Below are 18,043 nucleotides of genomic sequence, written 5' to 3' on the forward strand. Positions count from 1 at the left end.
ATGGTGCCCTCTGGAAGAAAACACCCCGAGAAAGGCGGGAAGACGCCGGGGGAGGACCAGGCTGGGAGAGCCTATGACTTTGAGAAGGAGGATAAAATCGACCTGGCTTGTGCAGAGGAGGACGTTACCGAAGGTGCGGTGTGTCTCACGTTGTTGTGAGGGACCATGTCCAGAGTCCGTTTGTGTTGAACCTTCTGTGTCTTAAACAATAATAAAACTTTGTCAAGCATTTTAATGTACTTCATGTTTCTCATTTCGAGTTAGAGTAGCTTAAATAGTGAGTCTTGCCTTTGCAGTCATTTCCAAAATGTCTAATAAATAGTACATGGCTGGCCCTGGCCGGTTTAGCTCAGCGGTTAGAGCATCGGCCTGCGGTCCTGAGAGACCTGGGTTCGGTTCCCGCTAAGGGCGCGTACCTCGGTTGCAGTTTGTCCCCGGCCCTGGTCGGTCGTGCGGGTGGCAGCCACTCGATGTGTCCCTTTCACATCGATGTTTCTCTCTCTCTCTCTCTCTGTTCCTCTCTCTTCCCTCCCACTCTACCTGAACAAAAAATGGAAAAGTGTCCTCGGGTGAGGATAAAAAAAAAAAAAAATAGTACATGGCTGACTAGGACATAACACAGGAAAACTACTTGCAAAATTTTTTCTTTAAAATAGCCCTGGATCTTGATTTAATTCCACTTGAACTTCAGAGAAAGTATTGCATTTATATGTCTGCTTTAAAAACTCATGTCGGTTGCCCAGCTGGTGTGGCTCAGTGGTTGAGCCTCCACCATGCACCAGAAGGTTGCTGGTACCAGGTCAGGGACATGCCCAGGCTGTGGGCCGGGTCCCCAGTGCAGGGCCTGAGGGAGGGCCAGTCGATGTTCTCTCTCATCGATGTTTCTATCTCTCCCTCTCCCTTCCTCTCTTTCTAAAATCAATAAAGAAAAAAATAACTCATGTTGGCAAAAACCTGAAAGACCTGAAAATTAAGATACTACTTCATTAAAAATTACCAAAATAATATACTTAATTTCAAAAATATTTTTATTTTTATTGTCAATGCAGTGAACACTTCAGCAATGGATAAGCTTGGGAAGAAAAGGACATCTGCAGTAGTTGAAGATGTGGGGTAATGTCCTTAACATATATTTTGCCTGTTAGATGAGTACTTTAAGAAAAGTCTACTTTGGTTGTCCAGTGAGTGTTATATGTAAAATACTGGGAATGTGATATTTCTTCCAAAACAAGTATGATACTTTATGGATCCTTAATTTAAAATTTTAAATATAATTTTTTCACAGGGGTGCAGTACAGAATATGCTGGAAAAATTTGGAGGTATGTTTTCGGAAATACTTCTATTTAAAGAAAATTGTTTTAAACCAGATACCTTATATAATAATCAGTGTACTCAACATTGTCATTGACTGCCTTGTTCTCATATAAATGGTTTTGCATAAGTATACTATGTGATTCAGCTTCATAGTTTTTTGTTTGCTTTTAGATAGAATAAGAGGGAGGGAGGGAGAGAGAGAGAGAAACATTGATGTGAGAGAGACACATGGATTGGTTGCCTCCCACACAATCCCGATCCGGCATCAACCTGCAACTGAAGTATGTGCCCTTGACCAGGAATCGAACCCGGGACTCTACGATCTGAGGGCCTACACTCTAACTGCTGAGCCAAACTGGCCAGGGCTTCATAGTTTTTCTTACTTAACATTTTCTATTTGTTGATGTGAAGAGTGCAAATGGTACTAACAATTATGAGTACTAAAATGGTGCTTTTATTTTATACATGTGTGAATTTAATGGATTGGAATTTTAGGACAAAAATGGATGGGAAAAGTCTCTACCCCTCTTGACTTTTGCAGACTCTTCCATGGACTACAAACACACACATATCTATCTGTATGTGTATCAGTTTTCCATTTTCTCAACTTAGTTATTTTCTATGACTTTTCTTTGTTCTTTTCTTTAGCAGAGGTAGTGTAAACTGAAGCCTTTAAAATAGCTGTTTATTGTTATTTTTACATTCTTAAACTATGTAGTTGAGAATTAAAAACAGCCTTGCTAGCTAGTAAGAGATGTATAATCAGATAAAAGTTCAAAAACTTTACATAGTGTGTCAGATATCAATTACATTAACTATGTTAGGGGATATAGTACTCAGAAAACAGTCAATATTTGGTTTCTCTCTATGGTTTGTTTATTCATCATATAATCAAGTCTTTTTTGAAAGCTTTACTGTGTTAAGTGGTGGCAAAAGGCTTCTTTTGTGATTTCATGTATTGTTATTGATGGATATTGGATATATTAAAATATTTATATAATAAAGCAGCTTCATCATGATTATTAAAAAATAACTATTGATGGTAAATCTATATGCACATGCTTAGTGAAGCATTATTTAAAGTATTCAAAAAATTGTGAGCCCTGGCTGGTGTGGCCCTTTTGGTTGAGTGTCTTTCTGTGCACCAAAAGGTCACTGGTTCAATTCTCAGTCAGGGCACATGCCCAGGTTGCAGGTTTGGTACCTGGTTGGGGTTTGTTAAGGAGACAACCAAATCGATATTTCTCTCACTTCAATGTTTCTCTCTCTGGCTTTCTCTATAATCAATGAAAACATATTAAAAATTTTTTTTCTTGAAATACAGTATTTAAGGGTAAAAATGTGTTATAGAAAGCTCCATGAAAGTATTCAAATAGTTCTTGAATGAACTTATCTAGATATTTACTTAAATTAAGATTTTTCTATGCTTGGTCTTTGTCTCATTTAGTAAATTATATGCTTAAAATGATCACAAATTATATGCAAAAAATAATTGTCATGTCTGGCTGGTTCAGTTCTCCGTCAAGGCACATATCTGGATTGCAGGTTTGATGTCCCATTGTGCTGTATGCGGAGGGCGGGCAGCTGAATGTTTCTCTCTCACACATCAGTGTCTGTCTCTCTCTCCATCCCTCGATCCCACTCTCCTTCCTCCTCCCTCTCTTCCCTCCTTTCTTCTTTACCCCCCTCCTTTCCTCTCTCTAAGCATGTCCTTGGATGAGGATTAAAAAATAATAATAATAAAATAATTATTCTTTGATTTAACAAATTTATCTTTTTAGGATTTTTTAAAAATAAATTTTTGTGTTTCATATAATGAATTCTAACAATAATTGCTTTGTGTTGTTTCAGTTGGGGATAGTATTTTATAAATTTAGAAAAATTTAGCCTTTGTGTTATCTCACGAAGAAATTAAAGCCTATCCTTGAGACCTTTTTTTCCCCGTTTATTAGCTCTTTTTAATCACCTGTGTATCCCTAGCTAGGAAAATCAGAACTAGGATACTAATAACTAAAAGTTTTCTCAGAAAAAAGCAAATAACCTCGCAGTTGGATATTATGTCTATTTTAAAATTTTATTTTAATGTCTTTCTGAAACTGTTGAACCAACTTGACCCATATTGATTTCAATATGTGGGAACACAATATGAAATTTTCTTCAGTATTGCATTTTAATGAATATGTATTTTCCATATAGCTGACATTAACAACACTCTTATTGCAAAGAGAAAAAGACTAGCAATGTATACCAAGGCTTCTCTCAAAACCAGTAACCAGAAAATTGAACATATTTGGAAAACCCAACAAGATCAAAGGTATAGTTGTTGGTTCTTTAACAGTCACATTTTTATCATTTCATAATATTCATTAGTATAAATTATGAAAAATACTATTACATTTATTGGGGTCTCTAGTAAAAAATATATTTGGTTTGATTTTTCTCTGTTATTTAGTCCTATAACTTCACTCCTTCATAAAATTGAAATATATTTTCTAGAAATTAATAAAGATTACCTTTATCTCCTTTTAAATAAAAGTTGAAGTTACTTTGCTCTAAAGGTAATTTGTATCTGTTATAGAAATACACTAGCTAAATAAAAAGCAAATGTCATTCTCTGGACAGGCAGGCTCCGTTGATTAGAGTGTTGTCCTGATATGCCAAGGTTGTGGGTTTGATCCCCAATCGGGGCACATACAAGAATCAGCCAATGAATGCATCGACAGATGGAATAACAAATCATTGTTTCTCCTCTGTCTGTCTCTCCCTCTCAAATCCGTAAATAAATTTTTTTAAGTAAATGTCATAAATTATTAATCTTGTGATAGTCAGTGTAGAAAAAGATTTATATTGTAAATAATTTGTATATTTAAGCTGAAATAACTGTTCTTTTGTATAAAATCATTGTTGTACCAAAATGGGCAAAAATTAAGTAAAATATGTCTCATTGGAAATCTTATATAATAATCTCATTCAATCTATCATGAGAAATTTTATATATACAATAAAATGTCCTTAGTTTTCAAGAGCTAAAGCATGTGAGAGGACTTCCGTTAGGGTTAGGAAAATAAATACTTCTGGAATCATGATTTTACTTCTTGGTTTCATATCTGAAATTTTAAAGTGCTTTTATTTCCTTTTATTATAGTATAAATTATGTAAAGTCAGTTTGTTTTAAATGTTTTTTTTCCATATTGGTATGAAATATGACAATATTTGTCTTACAGGCAGAAGCTTAAGCAAGAATATTCTCAGCACTTTCTGACTTTGTTTCAGCAGTGGGAGATCGATGTGCAGAAAGCAGAGGAACGAGAAGAAAAATTAGCTGTTCGTATCATGCTTAGCTTTATAATTAATCTATTTAACCAAGTGTCAAGTAGTAATGGAGTGCCTAGCCTTGTAGGAGACCCATAGAATTTGGCCAGGTTTCATTATCCACAGCTGGCTATATGTTTTGGTCCTGCTGAATGGTAAACCAGGATATAGGCATATACCATACTCTTAAAAGCTAATGGCTTCTGCTTCCTATAGTGCTTGGGATTCTTTCAGTACCAAGTGACAGAAATTTGTCAAAGTGCAAAAGGATTATTGGTTTACATAAAAGAAATCCAGGGGTAGTTTAGCTTCAGACATAGCTGGATGAGGTGGGGAAGGATTGCTTGTGTAGTATCATCTTGGCTCTGTCTCCAGTTCTTAGTAGGCTCTCTCAGTGTGGTAAGCAAGGTAACTTCTTGTAATCCCAGACTTAACAGGTTTAGTAAACCCAGTGGACTAAAACAGTCTTTCGCAGTTGCTCTGACAGAAAAGTCCTCTGAAAGACATCACTGATCAATTTGGATCATTTGCCCATTATTGATTTAGTCATTATGGTGAAAACATGCTTTACTCATGTGTTACCTATTTCTGTTGGAATTGGAAGTTAGCTCCACAAATATATAACATTATTCTTTTATTTTATCCTTTCATTGTTTGTAAAGTTATACATTTCTTATCTAAGAGCTAAGGTACTATTCATATCAAATAATTTTAAGAGTTGGTTGATCAGCTCCATTTTAGAAATGTTAAATTTAAGATGAATATGAAACATACCAAGGGGAGACAATTGAGTAAGCCAGTGGTATGAGTGTGGAGTTCAGGAAAGAGATATGGAATGAACATGCAAAGTTGAGAATTCTCAACAGAAAGATAGCACTTAACCCATGAGGTTGGATGAAATCTCCAAGGGAGTGATTGTAAATGCAAAAGAGAAATCTAAAAACTGGGCCAGTGTTTAGAGTTTAAGATGAGACTGAGTGGCCAAATAGGTAGAAAGAAAACCACTCTAAGCAAAGTGAAGAAATCCTTTTAAGGAGAGGACTTTTTCATGTGCTGTTTATAGGCCAAATAAGGTAGATTTGGCAATGTGAAGGTCATTGATCTTGATCAGAATAGTTCTGATCAATCTTGAGCAGAGTGGTTTAGGTGGAATAGCAAGTGCAAAAACCCAACTGAAATGAGTAGAAGAATGGAGAAAGAATGTGATAGTAGCCTAAGTAGAAAAGGAATAGTGGTTTGTTGTTTTTTAAAGAATGATGAGTGAGAATGTTTGTGTGCTGATAAAAATAATCTTAAGGGGCCCTGGCCGGTTTGGCTCAGCGGTTATAGCGTCTGCCTGCGGTCCGGAGAGACCTGGGTTCGGTTCCCGCTAAGGGCATGTACCTCGGTTGCAGTTTGTCCCCGGCCCTGGTTGGTCGTGTGGGTGGCAGCCACTCGATGTGTCCCTTTCACATCGATGTTTCCCTCTCTCTCTCTTCCTCTCTCTCCCTCCCACTCTGTCTGTACAAAAAATGGAAAAATGTCCTCGGATGAGGATTAAAAAAATAATAATCTTAAGGGAAAAATAAAAAATAATGGAAAGGGAGACAGTTGCTGAATTCTTGAGAATGGATGGGATATATGAAGAAGTTGGCCTTAATAAGGGTAGTTCATCCTTAAAAACAGGAGAGAGGGTAAAGTATATGAGCACAGAGATGTAGGTGGGTTGATAGATATGGTGATGGGAGACTGACATTTCTCTTCAGATTGTTTCTATTTCTTTTTCTTTTTTTTGGGGGGGGTACGTGCCCCTAGCGGGAACCGAACCCGGGACTCTGGTTTGCAGGCTGTCGCTCAACCACTAGCCAAACTGGCCAGGGCTGTTTCTTTCTTTAGTGAAATAATGGTCATCAGAGGGTGGAAAATGTGTTGCCTTTTGAGGTCAAATAAGAAAGTATAAAATATTTTCCTGAGAATGGGCCAGTGAACCGACTAAGGAAATATAATCGTGAGGCAGTTCTAGGGATCCATTTTAGGCTAATGACCTGTTAGTATAGTTGTGGAGTTTTCTCCAACTGACTGTCTTCAGGAATGTAGGCAGAATAGCTAGCGTTGTGTTTTCCAGGGTTGGGGTTTAGCCAAGCAAGTGTGACAGAGTAGGAAGGGAGCAAGGTATAGATGCAAAAGAGTAATTATGATTGACCATAGAGTGTACACTGAGGAATGTGAGGACATGGGAGTAGGGGATAGTGAAAAGTAGGTAGGATGAATAGACTTTAGGTTTTGATAAGAGATTACTGGGCTGTAATACTAAAGAGAGTGAGCTAGAACAGTAAAGAGGAAGTGGTTGAATAGTGGGATATAAGGAGACACATTATGAGTAATGGTTAGAGCCTGGATTCTAGAAACATACTGTTTGGAATTACATTCTGGTTTGAACAAATGCTAGCTATGAACTATGGAAAAATTATTTTTATTTTTTCCTCAGTTCCCTCATTTATATAAGGGGCATAATAAGAATACATATCTCATAGAGTTGCTTGGAGGATTAAATTTCATATATAATAAGTGTACTTAAAAGAGTTCATAGTAGTATGCTATTATTCATACTATATAGAGGTTATTGGTAATGACAAAATCTAGGATATAAGTATGTAAGGGACTGGCTAAAGTAGGGTGGAAGACAAAAATCACTGGTAGAAAGTAAGTCAAGGAACTGAAAGACCAGCATTATCAGAAGGATCATGTGTTGATACTGAAAGCTCTAAAACATTTGGAGTATTGTTAAGATTTCCTAGTCAGTGACTGGTAGGATTACTATATTGTACGTACATGGTGAGCACAGATTATCTTTATAGTAGCTGTTAAAACAATTTTAAAAGTATTGATTTTAAAACTAGTCCCTTTAAGCTTACTTTTTGCTAAATTTAAAATTTTACTCAAATTGTTATTACATAATTTTTCTTTTACTTTCATAGAATTTGTTTCGACAGCAACAAAAGGTTCTTCAACAATCCAGAGTTGTTCAGAGCCAGAGACTGAAAACAATTAAACAGTTATATGAGCAGTTCCTAAAGGTCTGTTGTATTTGGTAACACAATATATTCTTATAAAACAATTTATGCTGGAAGAAGATAATTTTTTTCTAAATTTAAGGAAAAACATTTTGCTTAAGCATTTAAAATTCTTAAGTACTTTCCATTTTGAATTCATTGTTTTTTATTTAAGTACTAAATGTATTCTACTTTAGGATTCTAATGTTTTAGTGGAAATTATTAAAAATAGGAAATGGTAAATTGGGAATTTCACCGAAAACGTACATATTATGCAATGTCGTACTTAATATTAGCAGTAATAATAGTTCTCTCTTCAACTGAAAATAGAAAGTTCATAAATCACTTCTGAGTAGACTTCCAGTCTTTTTTTTAGTATGTTTGATATTGAAACCTTAACAGTTCATTAACCCATTGCTTTAAGCAAAGTACACTACTGTTGTACCTCCTGTAGTAATATTTATGTCTGACACTTTTTAATCCTTTACTGGGTATTCTGATTTTGATGTATTTACTTAGAGTATTTTTATTTGGAATAAATAATGTACACTATTTGAATTTTTTAAAGTTCCTACTTTTGAAAATTAATTGTACAAGAACCTGAGATGAAAAGTGGTGGTCTGTAACTGAACTAGCCTTTTGTTTTTTAGAGTATCGGGGACTTGGAGAAGAATCATGATACTCTACTTACTGGTGCACAAAATGAACTTAAAAAAGAAATGGCTATGTTGCAAAAACAAATTATGATGGACACTGTAAGTTATTTAAATCCAAAAAAGTAAGGATTAATATAAGCATTGAAATCTTTTTATTTGTTGAAATATGTATAACACTTATCTAAAAATTAAACAAATGTTTAATATCTCCTTTCACAAACAGCAGCAGCAGGAGATGGCAAATGTTCGAAAGTCTCTTCAATCCATGTTATTCTGATGACTCTTTGAAGGAAGAACTTGAACCTAAGTAATGATAAAATTGTAATATTAGCTAAGAGGTATATAAGTCTTTAGAGTGATTTTAAGTTTCTAGTTTAAAACATTACATTGTTTAATCATTAGCTTAAGTGCAAGCCTCCTCTTTCTGTTAACCTCCAAAAAAAATCTAAACAGTTATGTGAGTAGCAGCAATTCTAAATTGTATGTACCAGGCTTTCTGCCTTTTAATAGTAATAGTTAATTTTTCTAACACTTGTTAATTAATTTAGCAATAAAAATGATTTAATTTCAAGTTTTGGCTTCAGTGTGTCTGTATCAGTCCCAAATAGTAAGTAGAAAGCACAAGCACAGAAGGTTGCATTGTTGTTCTTTAAGAAAAATAAACAAAATCTATTTTTATACATACATCCTTTTGTATACAGTAATTAAGTTACACAGCCAATTCTAATGGTAAGATTTCAAAAGAAAATCTTATAAAATTTATTAAAAGCACTTTAAGTTGGTGTTATGGAATAAAACTGCTAAAAACCATTAAGATAATTGAACAAGATATAATAAATAATCTGTTTTAAAATATGGATTTGTGCCCAGCCAGTGTGGCTCACTGGATTGAGCATCATCCCATGGACTGAGAGGTCTGGGTACTATTTCTGGTCAGGGCACATGCAGGGGTTGCAGGCTCAATCTTCAATAGGAGGCATGCAGGAGGCAACTGATAAATGTTTCTCACACGGATGTTTCTATCTCCTTTCCTCTCTCTCTAAAAAAATCAAAACATTTTAAAATATCTGAATTTGTGAATGTCATTTCCACAAGGACATTAAAATGCCATTTAATTGGACTTGGTCCAAAATTAAATGGCACACACTTATAGTAATGAGTAAAAGCATATTATCAACGTCCCTAATTACCTATGGTTTAAGTACTTCACATCTGTTTTCAAGGATAAATTACCTGTCTTTGTCAGTTTCAATGTTCAGTAAATGTATGGAATTTTTATTTTACATTCATTTCCAAACTTGAACAGTTAATTCTGATACCTTGTCTTTTAAAATGTGTATTTTAAAAACATAAAATAATATATGAAACACTTGCTTTAGTAAAGAAATAAACTCAGCATTTGTTTTAAGTCAGTTAAACTTACTATTTTTTGCTCTAATTGCTTTAATTGAATCATTCAAAACAAAAAATATGCCCACCTCACTCCTTACCCCCCTACCCCGAATATGCCCATTAGGGGGAAAGGTGTGATTTTCTCTTGTTTCTCCACGTTGTAAATTCTAATATTTTCCCCCATAACGCACTCTTATCTTAGTTTTAAGGGTTTCAAAGTTTTTAAAAACAAGTTCATACTGATTCTCTTTTTCTAACTGTGATAACTTATATAGGAAGAAATTAGTCCTCCACCATTAAAATACCTGACATTAGGGGAACAATTTACTTCCTAAATTTTTGCATTTAATAGAGGAGTTCCCTGTTAAGCCAAAGTTAATGTTGGAATATAAATATTAGGTACTACTCAAATATCTAAGAAGGTCCTTATTTGAATTTACCAATTGTTACAGAGGCAAAATAAGTACCCTGGAGTAGGAACTTTCACTTTTCATTATGTCTTTTACTTGCTTAAGATATAGTATATGTTCATTATTATATTCATTTTATTATTTCATCATATGGCTTACACAGAAATGTTAGATAAAATTAAAAATAGGGTAAGAGGGTAGTCTGAGGATTTGGATCACCAAATAGCCTTGTGATAGTTCTGTTATTCATAATGAACATTGTAAATACTTTTAAGTACGAGTAGAAAGATAAGAATCAGTACAAAGGGTGCTTAGTGGTTGAATAACTGATACTTATTTTACCTCCCTTTTTCCTTAAATGAAATGTGTAGTTGTAGTAACTTTGGCTGATATTCTAAAGGGAAGATATTTTTGCCATGTTTTCATAAATTACTGATTTTCTTATGTCAACTATGCTTTAAGCACTGTTTTCTTTTTCATAAAAGGGGATGTTTAATGTCCACCTTTTTGTGACAATGAAATTTTGACTCAGAATACCAAGAAACAAGTTACCCTCAGTGTAAAGATTCATTTGTTTTTCTGAACTACTAAGACAAGTTGCTTTAATAGAAATTATAGAAATTTCCAGTAGTCCTTTTAAATTTTAGTTGGTATACTAAAGCAAGTATTTCATTTTATACGATAGCAATTAACATACCTCTTTTGAAAATGGCTAATGAAAAATACAGCATTTGACTTAGTAACTAGAGTATTACAATCCATGCACTTACGCAGTATTATGAACTGATTGATTTTTAGCAATCAAAGTAAGCATCATCCTCAACATGACTAAAATCCTTCAAATCCTGAACATTTTTGTAATCATTGCCAATGAAAATCCTGAGTGTAAGACTTTCTGAGACAGAGAGACTGCTACTTAGAACAATAGTGGTTTACTATCTTATCCCCAGAAAACTGAAATTTCTTTCTTTGGTTTTATTTCTAATTTATAGATTGTATTACTCTGGTGATATCTGTGGTCAAAAGTGTTGATACACAACAAGGACTTCACAACTGAAATAGACGTAATGTAATCTACAGGACTTAATGTTTTATATTCAAATACAACCTTATTTGATAGTATACTAGCCTCCTGCAAAAGGGGATTTCCTTCATTCCTAGGTTCCCCTAACTGCTTCTTTTTTCCTTGGGCTATTAGTCAATATGCTTGTGAACCTGTTCAGGTGCTTGATGACATGAAATCTTGAAGATACTTAGATGAAGGTGTCTTGAAATTTGCAGGCACAAAGCACTAAAGTACATCATCATATCAAATGAAGAAATGACCTTTAGAAGCAAAAACAATACATACATAAAATGGGTTATGGTTTATCTTTTCTGAAGCAGCAGCTATTTTTCTGCCCCTGCCCCATCTCAAACCTTAACAAAATTCTTCACCGAAAATATTACATTATAGAGTACTTTATTTCATATTTGGACCTCATGTAGTCAGTCCTCTGGACCATGCAAGGTATTTCACAGTTATAAAATCTGAGACAAAGCAGTAAAAGCCTACACTAAAATGTAAAATACAAAAACTGGAAAGTAACAGAAGGTAAGTCTTAACTCCACATTCTTTCATTTTTCTGCTGTGAAAGTAACAGAATGTAAGTCTTGACTCCACGTTTTTTCAAGCTTCCGCTATGCAACTAAGCCACACATTTCTACTAGAAAGGGGCTATCCGTTATAATGAAATCATTCCATCATATTCATTTCTTACTCCTTTGAGATTAGTTGTAAGAAAGTAAAGGCATATGGAAGTGAGGTAGATGTCCCTTGTGTGGATTCCTCAAATATAATTTCTGCAGGACCAAAGAGGAAAAAAAGACCCGGAAAAGACACCATAGTTGAGGGAGACATATACAAAATTATGTTGTATAAAAAACTGAGGAAAGCACACTATTTAAAAACTTTCCCAGAGACCAGGGGCAAATGCTTCCTTTCAGAAAAAGGAGCCTCACACCTCTGCTGGTAGAGGGAACACTCACCCATCGGGCAAATTGCCCTATCATTTACTTGAAAAGCTCCATGTGACCCTTTCTCTCTGAAGCAAGAACTTTCCCCCTAAGGATGCCAAAGGGCACAAGTGTTTTGTTTGGTCCACATCGTGGTTTAAAGAAAAACTGAATTTGACTTCCTCACCATAATCACCACCAGTGTAAACTAGGCCAACTCATTCATTACCAAATAGGTACTTGAGTTTTTAAAACCTGATATTTTAATTATGTTAATCAACTCCATTTGGTAATATTTAAGTTCACAAAAAGAAACCCTACATTGAATTTTCAGATATTTTGAATAATTACCCCATTTCTTACATTTATACTGTTTTAAAGCTAAATGTATTTAAAGTGGACAGCAAATTAAAGGAAATTATTCTAATTTGCAGACACTTTTTAGAATATTGTCTGAAAAACTTTCAAGGATCTTATTACCATTTGAAGAATGGAAAATATTGAATGGACCACAAATAGATATTATTAATTTACTCCAGAACCCAGTATAAAGGATCATCAGATGTACCCCAGTGGTCCCCGCCCAGAACAGAGTTTTTTTAGAGCCTAAATCTAACAAATAGGGTGAGTTTATTTAAATTAACAAAAGATTCACAGCAAACTTCAATATGTGTATATTAGTGAGGCAAGTGAGGTCCAGAGGTAGGGAAAATTATAACAGAATTGTTCAAAACCACTGTAACTGAAGATCAACCATTAAGATGTCTCAATAAATAAAAATTTACTAAATTCTTCTTCTATCCACTTCTGTGATTAAGATGTTCCAGAAATGCTTTTTTTTCCTTTGATGGCTAAAACTTCTCTCTTAATTCTATATAATAACTTTGAATAATATTTTGAGCATGTATATTATCCATATCACTTTCTTGAGCAGGATGTAATCAATGAGAATTTAACCTCTGCTTGATGAGAGTCATCATCATGAATATAAATTATACACTATCCTCGAGAGCCAGACAGATACATAGATTGCTTACATGTACCATAAAATGGTCCCAGAATCCTGTATTTGGTAATACTATCTGTCCTGTTTCATTCCTCAATATTAGCTGACAGTTCTTGATGCAATAAGTGCTCACATTTGCTAACACTAAGTCTATCTAATTTACCTGTTACCTGCTATAAGCTTGGAATAATTCTAACAAGCTTGGTTAAGTGAACGTCAGACACTAATAAGTGTTGTTGTCTTCTGGCAGAATAAAGTGATTTTTGACATCTTTGTACTATTTCTTTGGAAAGAGAAAGATATAGTTATTTTTAGGTAAACAGGTGTATTTTTAAAGATTTAGGTTGTTGGAAAGCAAGATCTCCAGCTATGTAGGCCATTTCTATACTCAATAAATAATTCACAGCTTAAAAAGTAATTTTACAGAAATATTAAATTTACAGTATAGACTAGTAGTGAGGCTACTTGATATTTCACTGAAATGACTCTTAAGCACAATGTTATCTGATATTTGTTAAAAATAAAAATCTTAGCAGAAAAGAACTTACCATTGCTATCCATAGAACAACGTATTCATCTACAAAATTATTAAAGTACTGGTCTAAAAATAAAAGACCTGGGCCAAAAAAGACAGTGTCTTGAAGATACAATTCACTTTTAGTCATGTGAGCTATCTATAAAAAAGTAAACAAAATCATTTCACTATTAAATTTTAAACATTTTAGCTTTTACTTTCAGAACAGAATTGATTATAACTTTAATTCACTATTAACACAAATAAGGATAAAGAAAGAGACCATTTACTCTTACACTCGATATGGAAATACTGAATCTAAAACTTCTCAAATTCATGACTGGATACTGGATAGCTTATTCAAGTTTACAATATTTACATTTCTTTTTTTTTTTTTTTTTATCCTCACCCGAGGACACTTTTTGCATTAATCTTCAGATAGAGTGCAAGGGAGAGAGGAAGAGAGAGAGACACATCAACTGGCTGCCACCCACACAACCCCAACTGGGGCCGAGGACCAACTGCAACCAAGGTATATGCCCTTAGCGGGAACCAAACCCAGGTCTCTAGACAGTGGGCCGACGCTCTAACCACTGAGCAACTGGCCAGGGCCAATATTTACATTTCTTGATATCAGAAAGTTATAATTAATAATTATAGTTAAACAATTAAAATAACTTACTATACAGTAATGAGTGTCTGCCTGAATATAACATTAACTCATTCACAATTTTACTTGGAGGACAAATAGGTAACTATATATTGGGATGATAACACCACAATAAAACCTACCCATTTTATAAAATAGTTTCCAGCTCTGTGTCTAAGAACCAAGTAGGTAATTTATACCATGAGTCATAAAATAATTTCTTACCACCAATTTTTGTGAGACTTTAGCAAAGACACATCCAAACATTAAGGTATAAAGACAAGGATGCTTTTCAAACACATTAGTTGCTGACTTTTTATAGATCATTATTGCCAGTATAATAATTATTCCTATGTGAAGTCCAGGTGACAAGACACTGGTGCCCTGATGGATAAAGCAGAAAAATTAGCATTACATTTTAACATTGCATTTACTACATTGCATTTTCTGAGCCTCTATTTTGTTTTGGGAGACCTAAAAAACTGTATGATGTAGTGTTAGGAGTATACAGGTTTTAGTGGTGCTTTTCAAACTTTCACTGAACTCTAGGGTTCCAAAGATTCAGTGCTACAGATGTTTGATTCCAATTTTATATACATATACATTTTAAACTAATAACAACTAAAAAATAACAATATAATTTATTCTAGACCAAGTTTTACTATGCTAAAGGCCATCAACACTTGGACTGCCAGATTTTTGTCCAGATATATCTCCCTTGGTCTATTTTTGTTGTTAATCCTTACCTGAGGATTTTTTTCCCCACTGCTTTTAGATAGAGTGGAAGGGAGGGAGGGAGGGAGGAGAGAGGGAGAGAGTTAGGGGGAGAGAGAGAGAGAGAGAAACATCAATGTGAGAGAAACACTGGTTGCCTCCTACACAACCGTGACTGGGGATCGAACCTGAAACCTAGGTACATGTCCAAGGACTGATGTTCTAACCGCTGAGCCAAACTGGCCAGGGCTGCCTAGGTCTCTCTCAATGCAACATCATCCCCCTTTTTTTGTATTTAGACTGCAAATGCACTCATGTAACATTGTAAAATCCAACCCATTACATTTTTATCTATGTGAATCAGGATACTCTCAGTACTGCTTATCCTAAAAAAATACTGAAATAAATTTGGTATGAATACTTACTAAATCTAGAATCACCAGTTTAAATGTGTTCATTAAAACAGACTTATTCTTGTTTAAGTTTACATTTATAAATGATAACTTAAAAAATTACAGTAATACTATCATATATAATAAAACATTATACTATATACTAATAACATAAAAATTTAGACAAATAAAATAGTGTTTTCATCTGTATTATGGTTCTGTAGATTTTATTCAAGAAAAATCTGCTGCTAAAAATGTTGGAAAACCATCAGTTTAAGAGTTGACATGAACCACTTCTTAGTATTTGATTTCTTGTCTTCCTTAAAAGGCCAGTGTGGCTCAGTTGGTTGAGTGTCATCCCAGGCACCAAGAGGTCACTGGTTTGATTCCCAGTCAGGGCACATGCCTCAACCTCTAGTAGAGGGTGTGCAGGAGGCAGCCGATTGATGTTTCTCTCCCTCTCCCTTCTTCTCAAAAATCAATTAACATTATTTTTTTAAAAAAGAATGAAAAAAACCAGTTCATCAATTATTTCTTAGTAAAATATTCTCTAAAGTGGACACTGATCCTTACTAAATCATATTTTCTTTCAGAGAGCTCATGTTCCGGCTAGTGCTCTATTTTATCATCCATGGTCAAGCAACTAGTCTTCATAAGCAACTTGTACACAGTACTGTATTGAGGTTACCTAAATGATTTTTATACTTTGCTTTTGAACTATGTATATAAAATGCATTCATAAAGATTAATAATTTATTAATTATGTCGACTCCTTTGAAATTGTCTTGAGAGCCAATTTATAAGTCATTGAAGAGGATGAGACACTGTTTAAACTAAAAATGCTGTATTTCACCCGGCTGGTGTGGCTGAGCATCGACCCATGCACCAAGAGGTCTCCGGTTCGAATCCCAGTCAGGGCACATGCCCAGGTTGTGGGCCTGATCCCCAGTAGGGGGCATGCAGGAGGCGGCCAATCAATGTTCTCTCTCATTGATGTTTCTATCTCTCTCCCTCTCTCCCTTCCTCTCTCTCTAAAATCAATAAAGAAAAAAATTTTTTAAATAAATAAAAAAATAAAAATGTTGTATTTCATGTTTATTACACCTTTTATTTATTAGACCTAGCTCCAAATGACTGACTTTTTTTTCACAATCAAATCCACCTTTAAAGGACAGAAAATTTGAAGTATAGCACCAAAGAAAATAAAGAGAATGAGCTACAGCTTAAAGCAATTCTACCAAGACATTCCAAAAACATTCTGATAAAAGATGGTGTCCCTGGAATAAGTATTTATATTCTTATGTCCAACTACCTTAAAGATAACAATATGTTTTTTAAAGAACATAGATACTGTGTTATAATTGTTTAAAAACTTGACAGAAATTCTGACTCCCATGTAAAAAAGAAATTTTAAATTAAAAAACAAATATGAGTAAATACAAAAGTATTACAGTATGAGTAAAATGTAAAGAACACAAAATATAAAATCTATCTACTTATAATTTAAGAATCAAGATTTTAAAATTTTACCTTTTAAAATAGAATAGTTCTAGCCCTGGCCGGTTTGGCTCAGCGGTTAGAGCGTCGGCCTGCGGTCCCGAGAGACCCGGGTTCGGTTCCCGCTAAGGGCACGTACCTCGGTTGCAGTTTGTCCCCGGCCCTGGTTGGTCGTGCGGGTGGCAGCCACTCGATGTGTCCCTTTCACATCGATGTTTCTCTCTCTCTCTCTCTCTTCCTCTCTCTCCCTCCCACTCTATCTGAACAAAAAATGTCCTCGGGTGAGGACAAAAAAAAAAAATGGAAAAATGTCCTCGGGTGAGGATAAAAAATAAATAAATAAATAAAATAAAATAGAATAGTTCTAAAATATGTATTTCAGTAAAATTTACTTCACTAGAAATAGGGACTCCATATGTGAAACCATGACCCTTGGCAGCTCTCCATCCATTCAGGAACTCATTCTCTACCTTTCTCCTTTCCTTATTAGTGCAAGGCACAAAATGCAAGAAAAAATGGCAACTCTTAATTATGTACAGTGATGAAACAGTGGATAAGTAAGTGAAATGTCAGAAAAGTCTATTCAGAAAGGCTGTAGAAAGAGGAAAAATGCTTTATCAGTCTAAACTGTTTTTAAAATTCTTTTGTATTATGTACCTAAAAAGAATCCTTTAAGATATTTAGTTCCCTTCCCCATTGTTGAACTTCAGTATATTTTTAGCATCTCTCTCGCTGGTGATAAATAAATTTAGCATAAAATTAATACTAAATAATGATGAAATTAATGTCTTACTGCTATAGTGGATCCATTCTTGCCAACTCCACCATGGAGGATAACATGGAAATAATTTGAACAGGAAAATATTGCTCCACCTACAACTCCAAGAACTGGGAAGATCTTCAATTTTACCTCTAGAATGGGTATCTTCAGGGGTAGAGGAAAGAAACATAATTAATAAAATAGATTTATTTCCCTATTACATAGAAAAAAAAAAACATTATGATATGGCCCTGTCCAATAAGTTCTCATTTTTCTTATAATCAAACCTTAACTTCTGGAATGTAGCCCGAAGTGGTAACTTTTTCTTTAATGGTTTTATTCAATAAGTGAAAAAGGAATCCACCAAATTCCGCTAAGTCTACTTACATAATTGTGATG

General features: G+C 34.4%; 2 protein-coding genes across 2 annotated transcripts in view; one reads left to right on the forward strand and one right to left on the reverse strand.

Moving 5' to 3' along the window:
• On the forward strand, positions 1–8,592 carry SYCP3 (synaptonemal complex protein 3). Its single transcript, XM_036252407.1, has 8 exons — positions 1–133; positions 1,050–1,113; positions 1,286–1,320; positions 3,512–3,629; positions 4,540–4,639; positions 7,585–7,683; positions 8,310–8,414; positions 8,539–8,592. Exons 1-8 carry the CDS (start codon positions 1–3, stop codon positions 8,590–8,592), a joined length of 708 nt encoding a protein of 235 aa, XP_036108300.1.
• CHPT1 (choline phosphotransferase 1) overlaps positions 8,445–18,043 on the reverse strand; it is a 27,879-nt gene continuing 18,280 nt past the window's right edge. Inside the window, exons 5-9 of the mRNA XM_036252406.1 lie at positions 17,678–17,809; positions 14,507–14,665; positions 13,667–13,792; positions 11,333–11,443; positions 8,445–8,618 (exon numbers count right to left, since the gene is read on the reverse strand). Coding sequence (XP_036108299.1) covers positions 8,574–8,618; positions 11,333–11,443; positions 13,667–13,792; positions 14,507–14,665; positions 17,678–17,809 — 573 coding nt within the window. The 3' untranslated portion in view covers positions 8,445–8,573. The remainder of the gene's footprint in view (positions 8,619–11,332; positions 11,444–13,666; positions 13,793–14,506; positions 14,666–17,677; positions 17,810–18,043) is intronic.

The sequence above is a fragment of the Molossus molossus genome, unplaced genomic scaffold (assembly GCF_014108415.1).
Source record: "Molossus molossus isolate mMolMol1 unplaced genomic scaffold, mMolMol1.p scaffold_m16_p_10, whole genome shotgun sequence".
Lineage (NCBI taxonomy): Eukaryota > Metazoa > Chordata > Mammalia > Chiroptera > Molossidae > Molossus > Molossus molossus.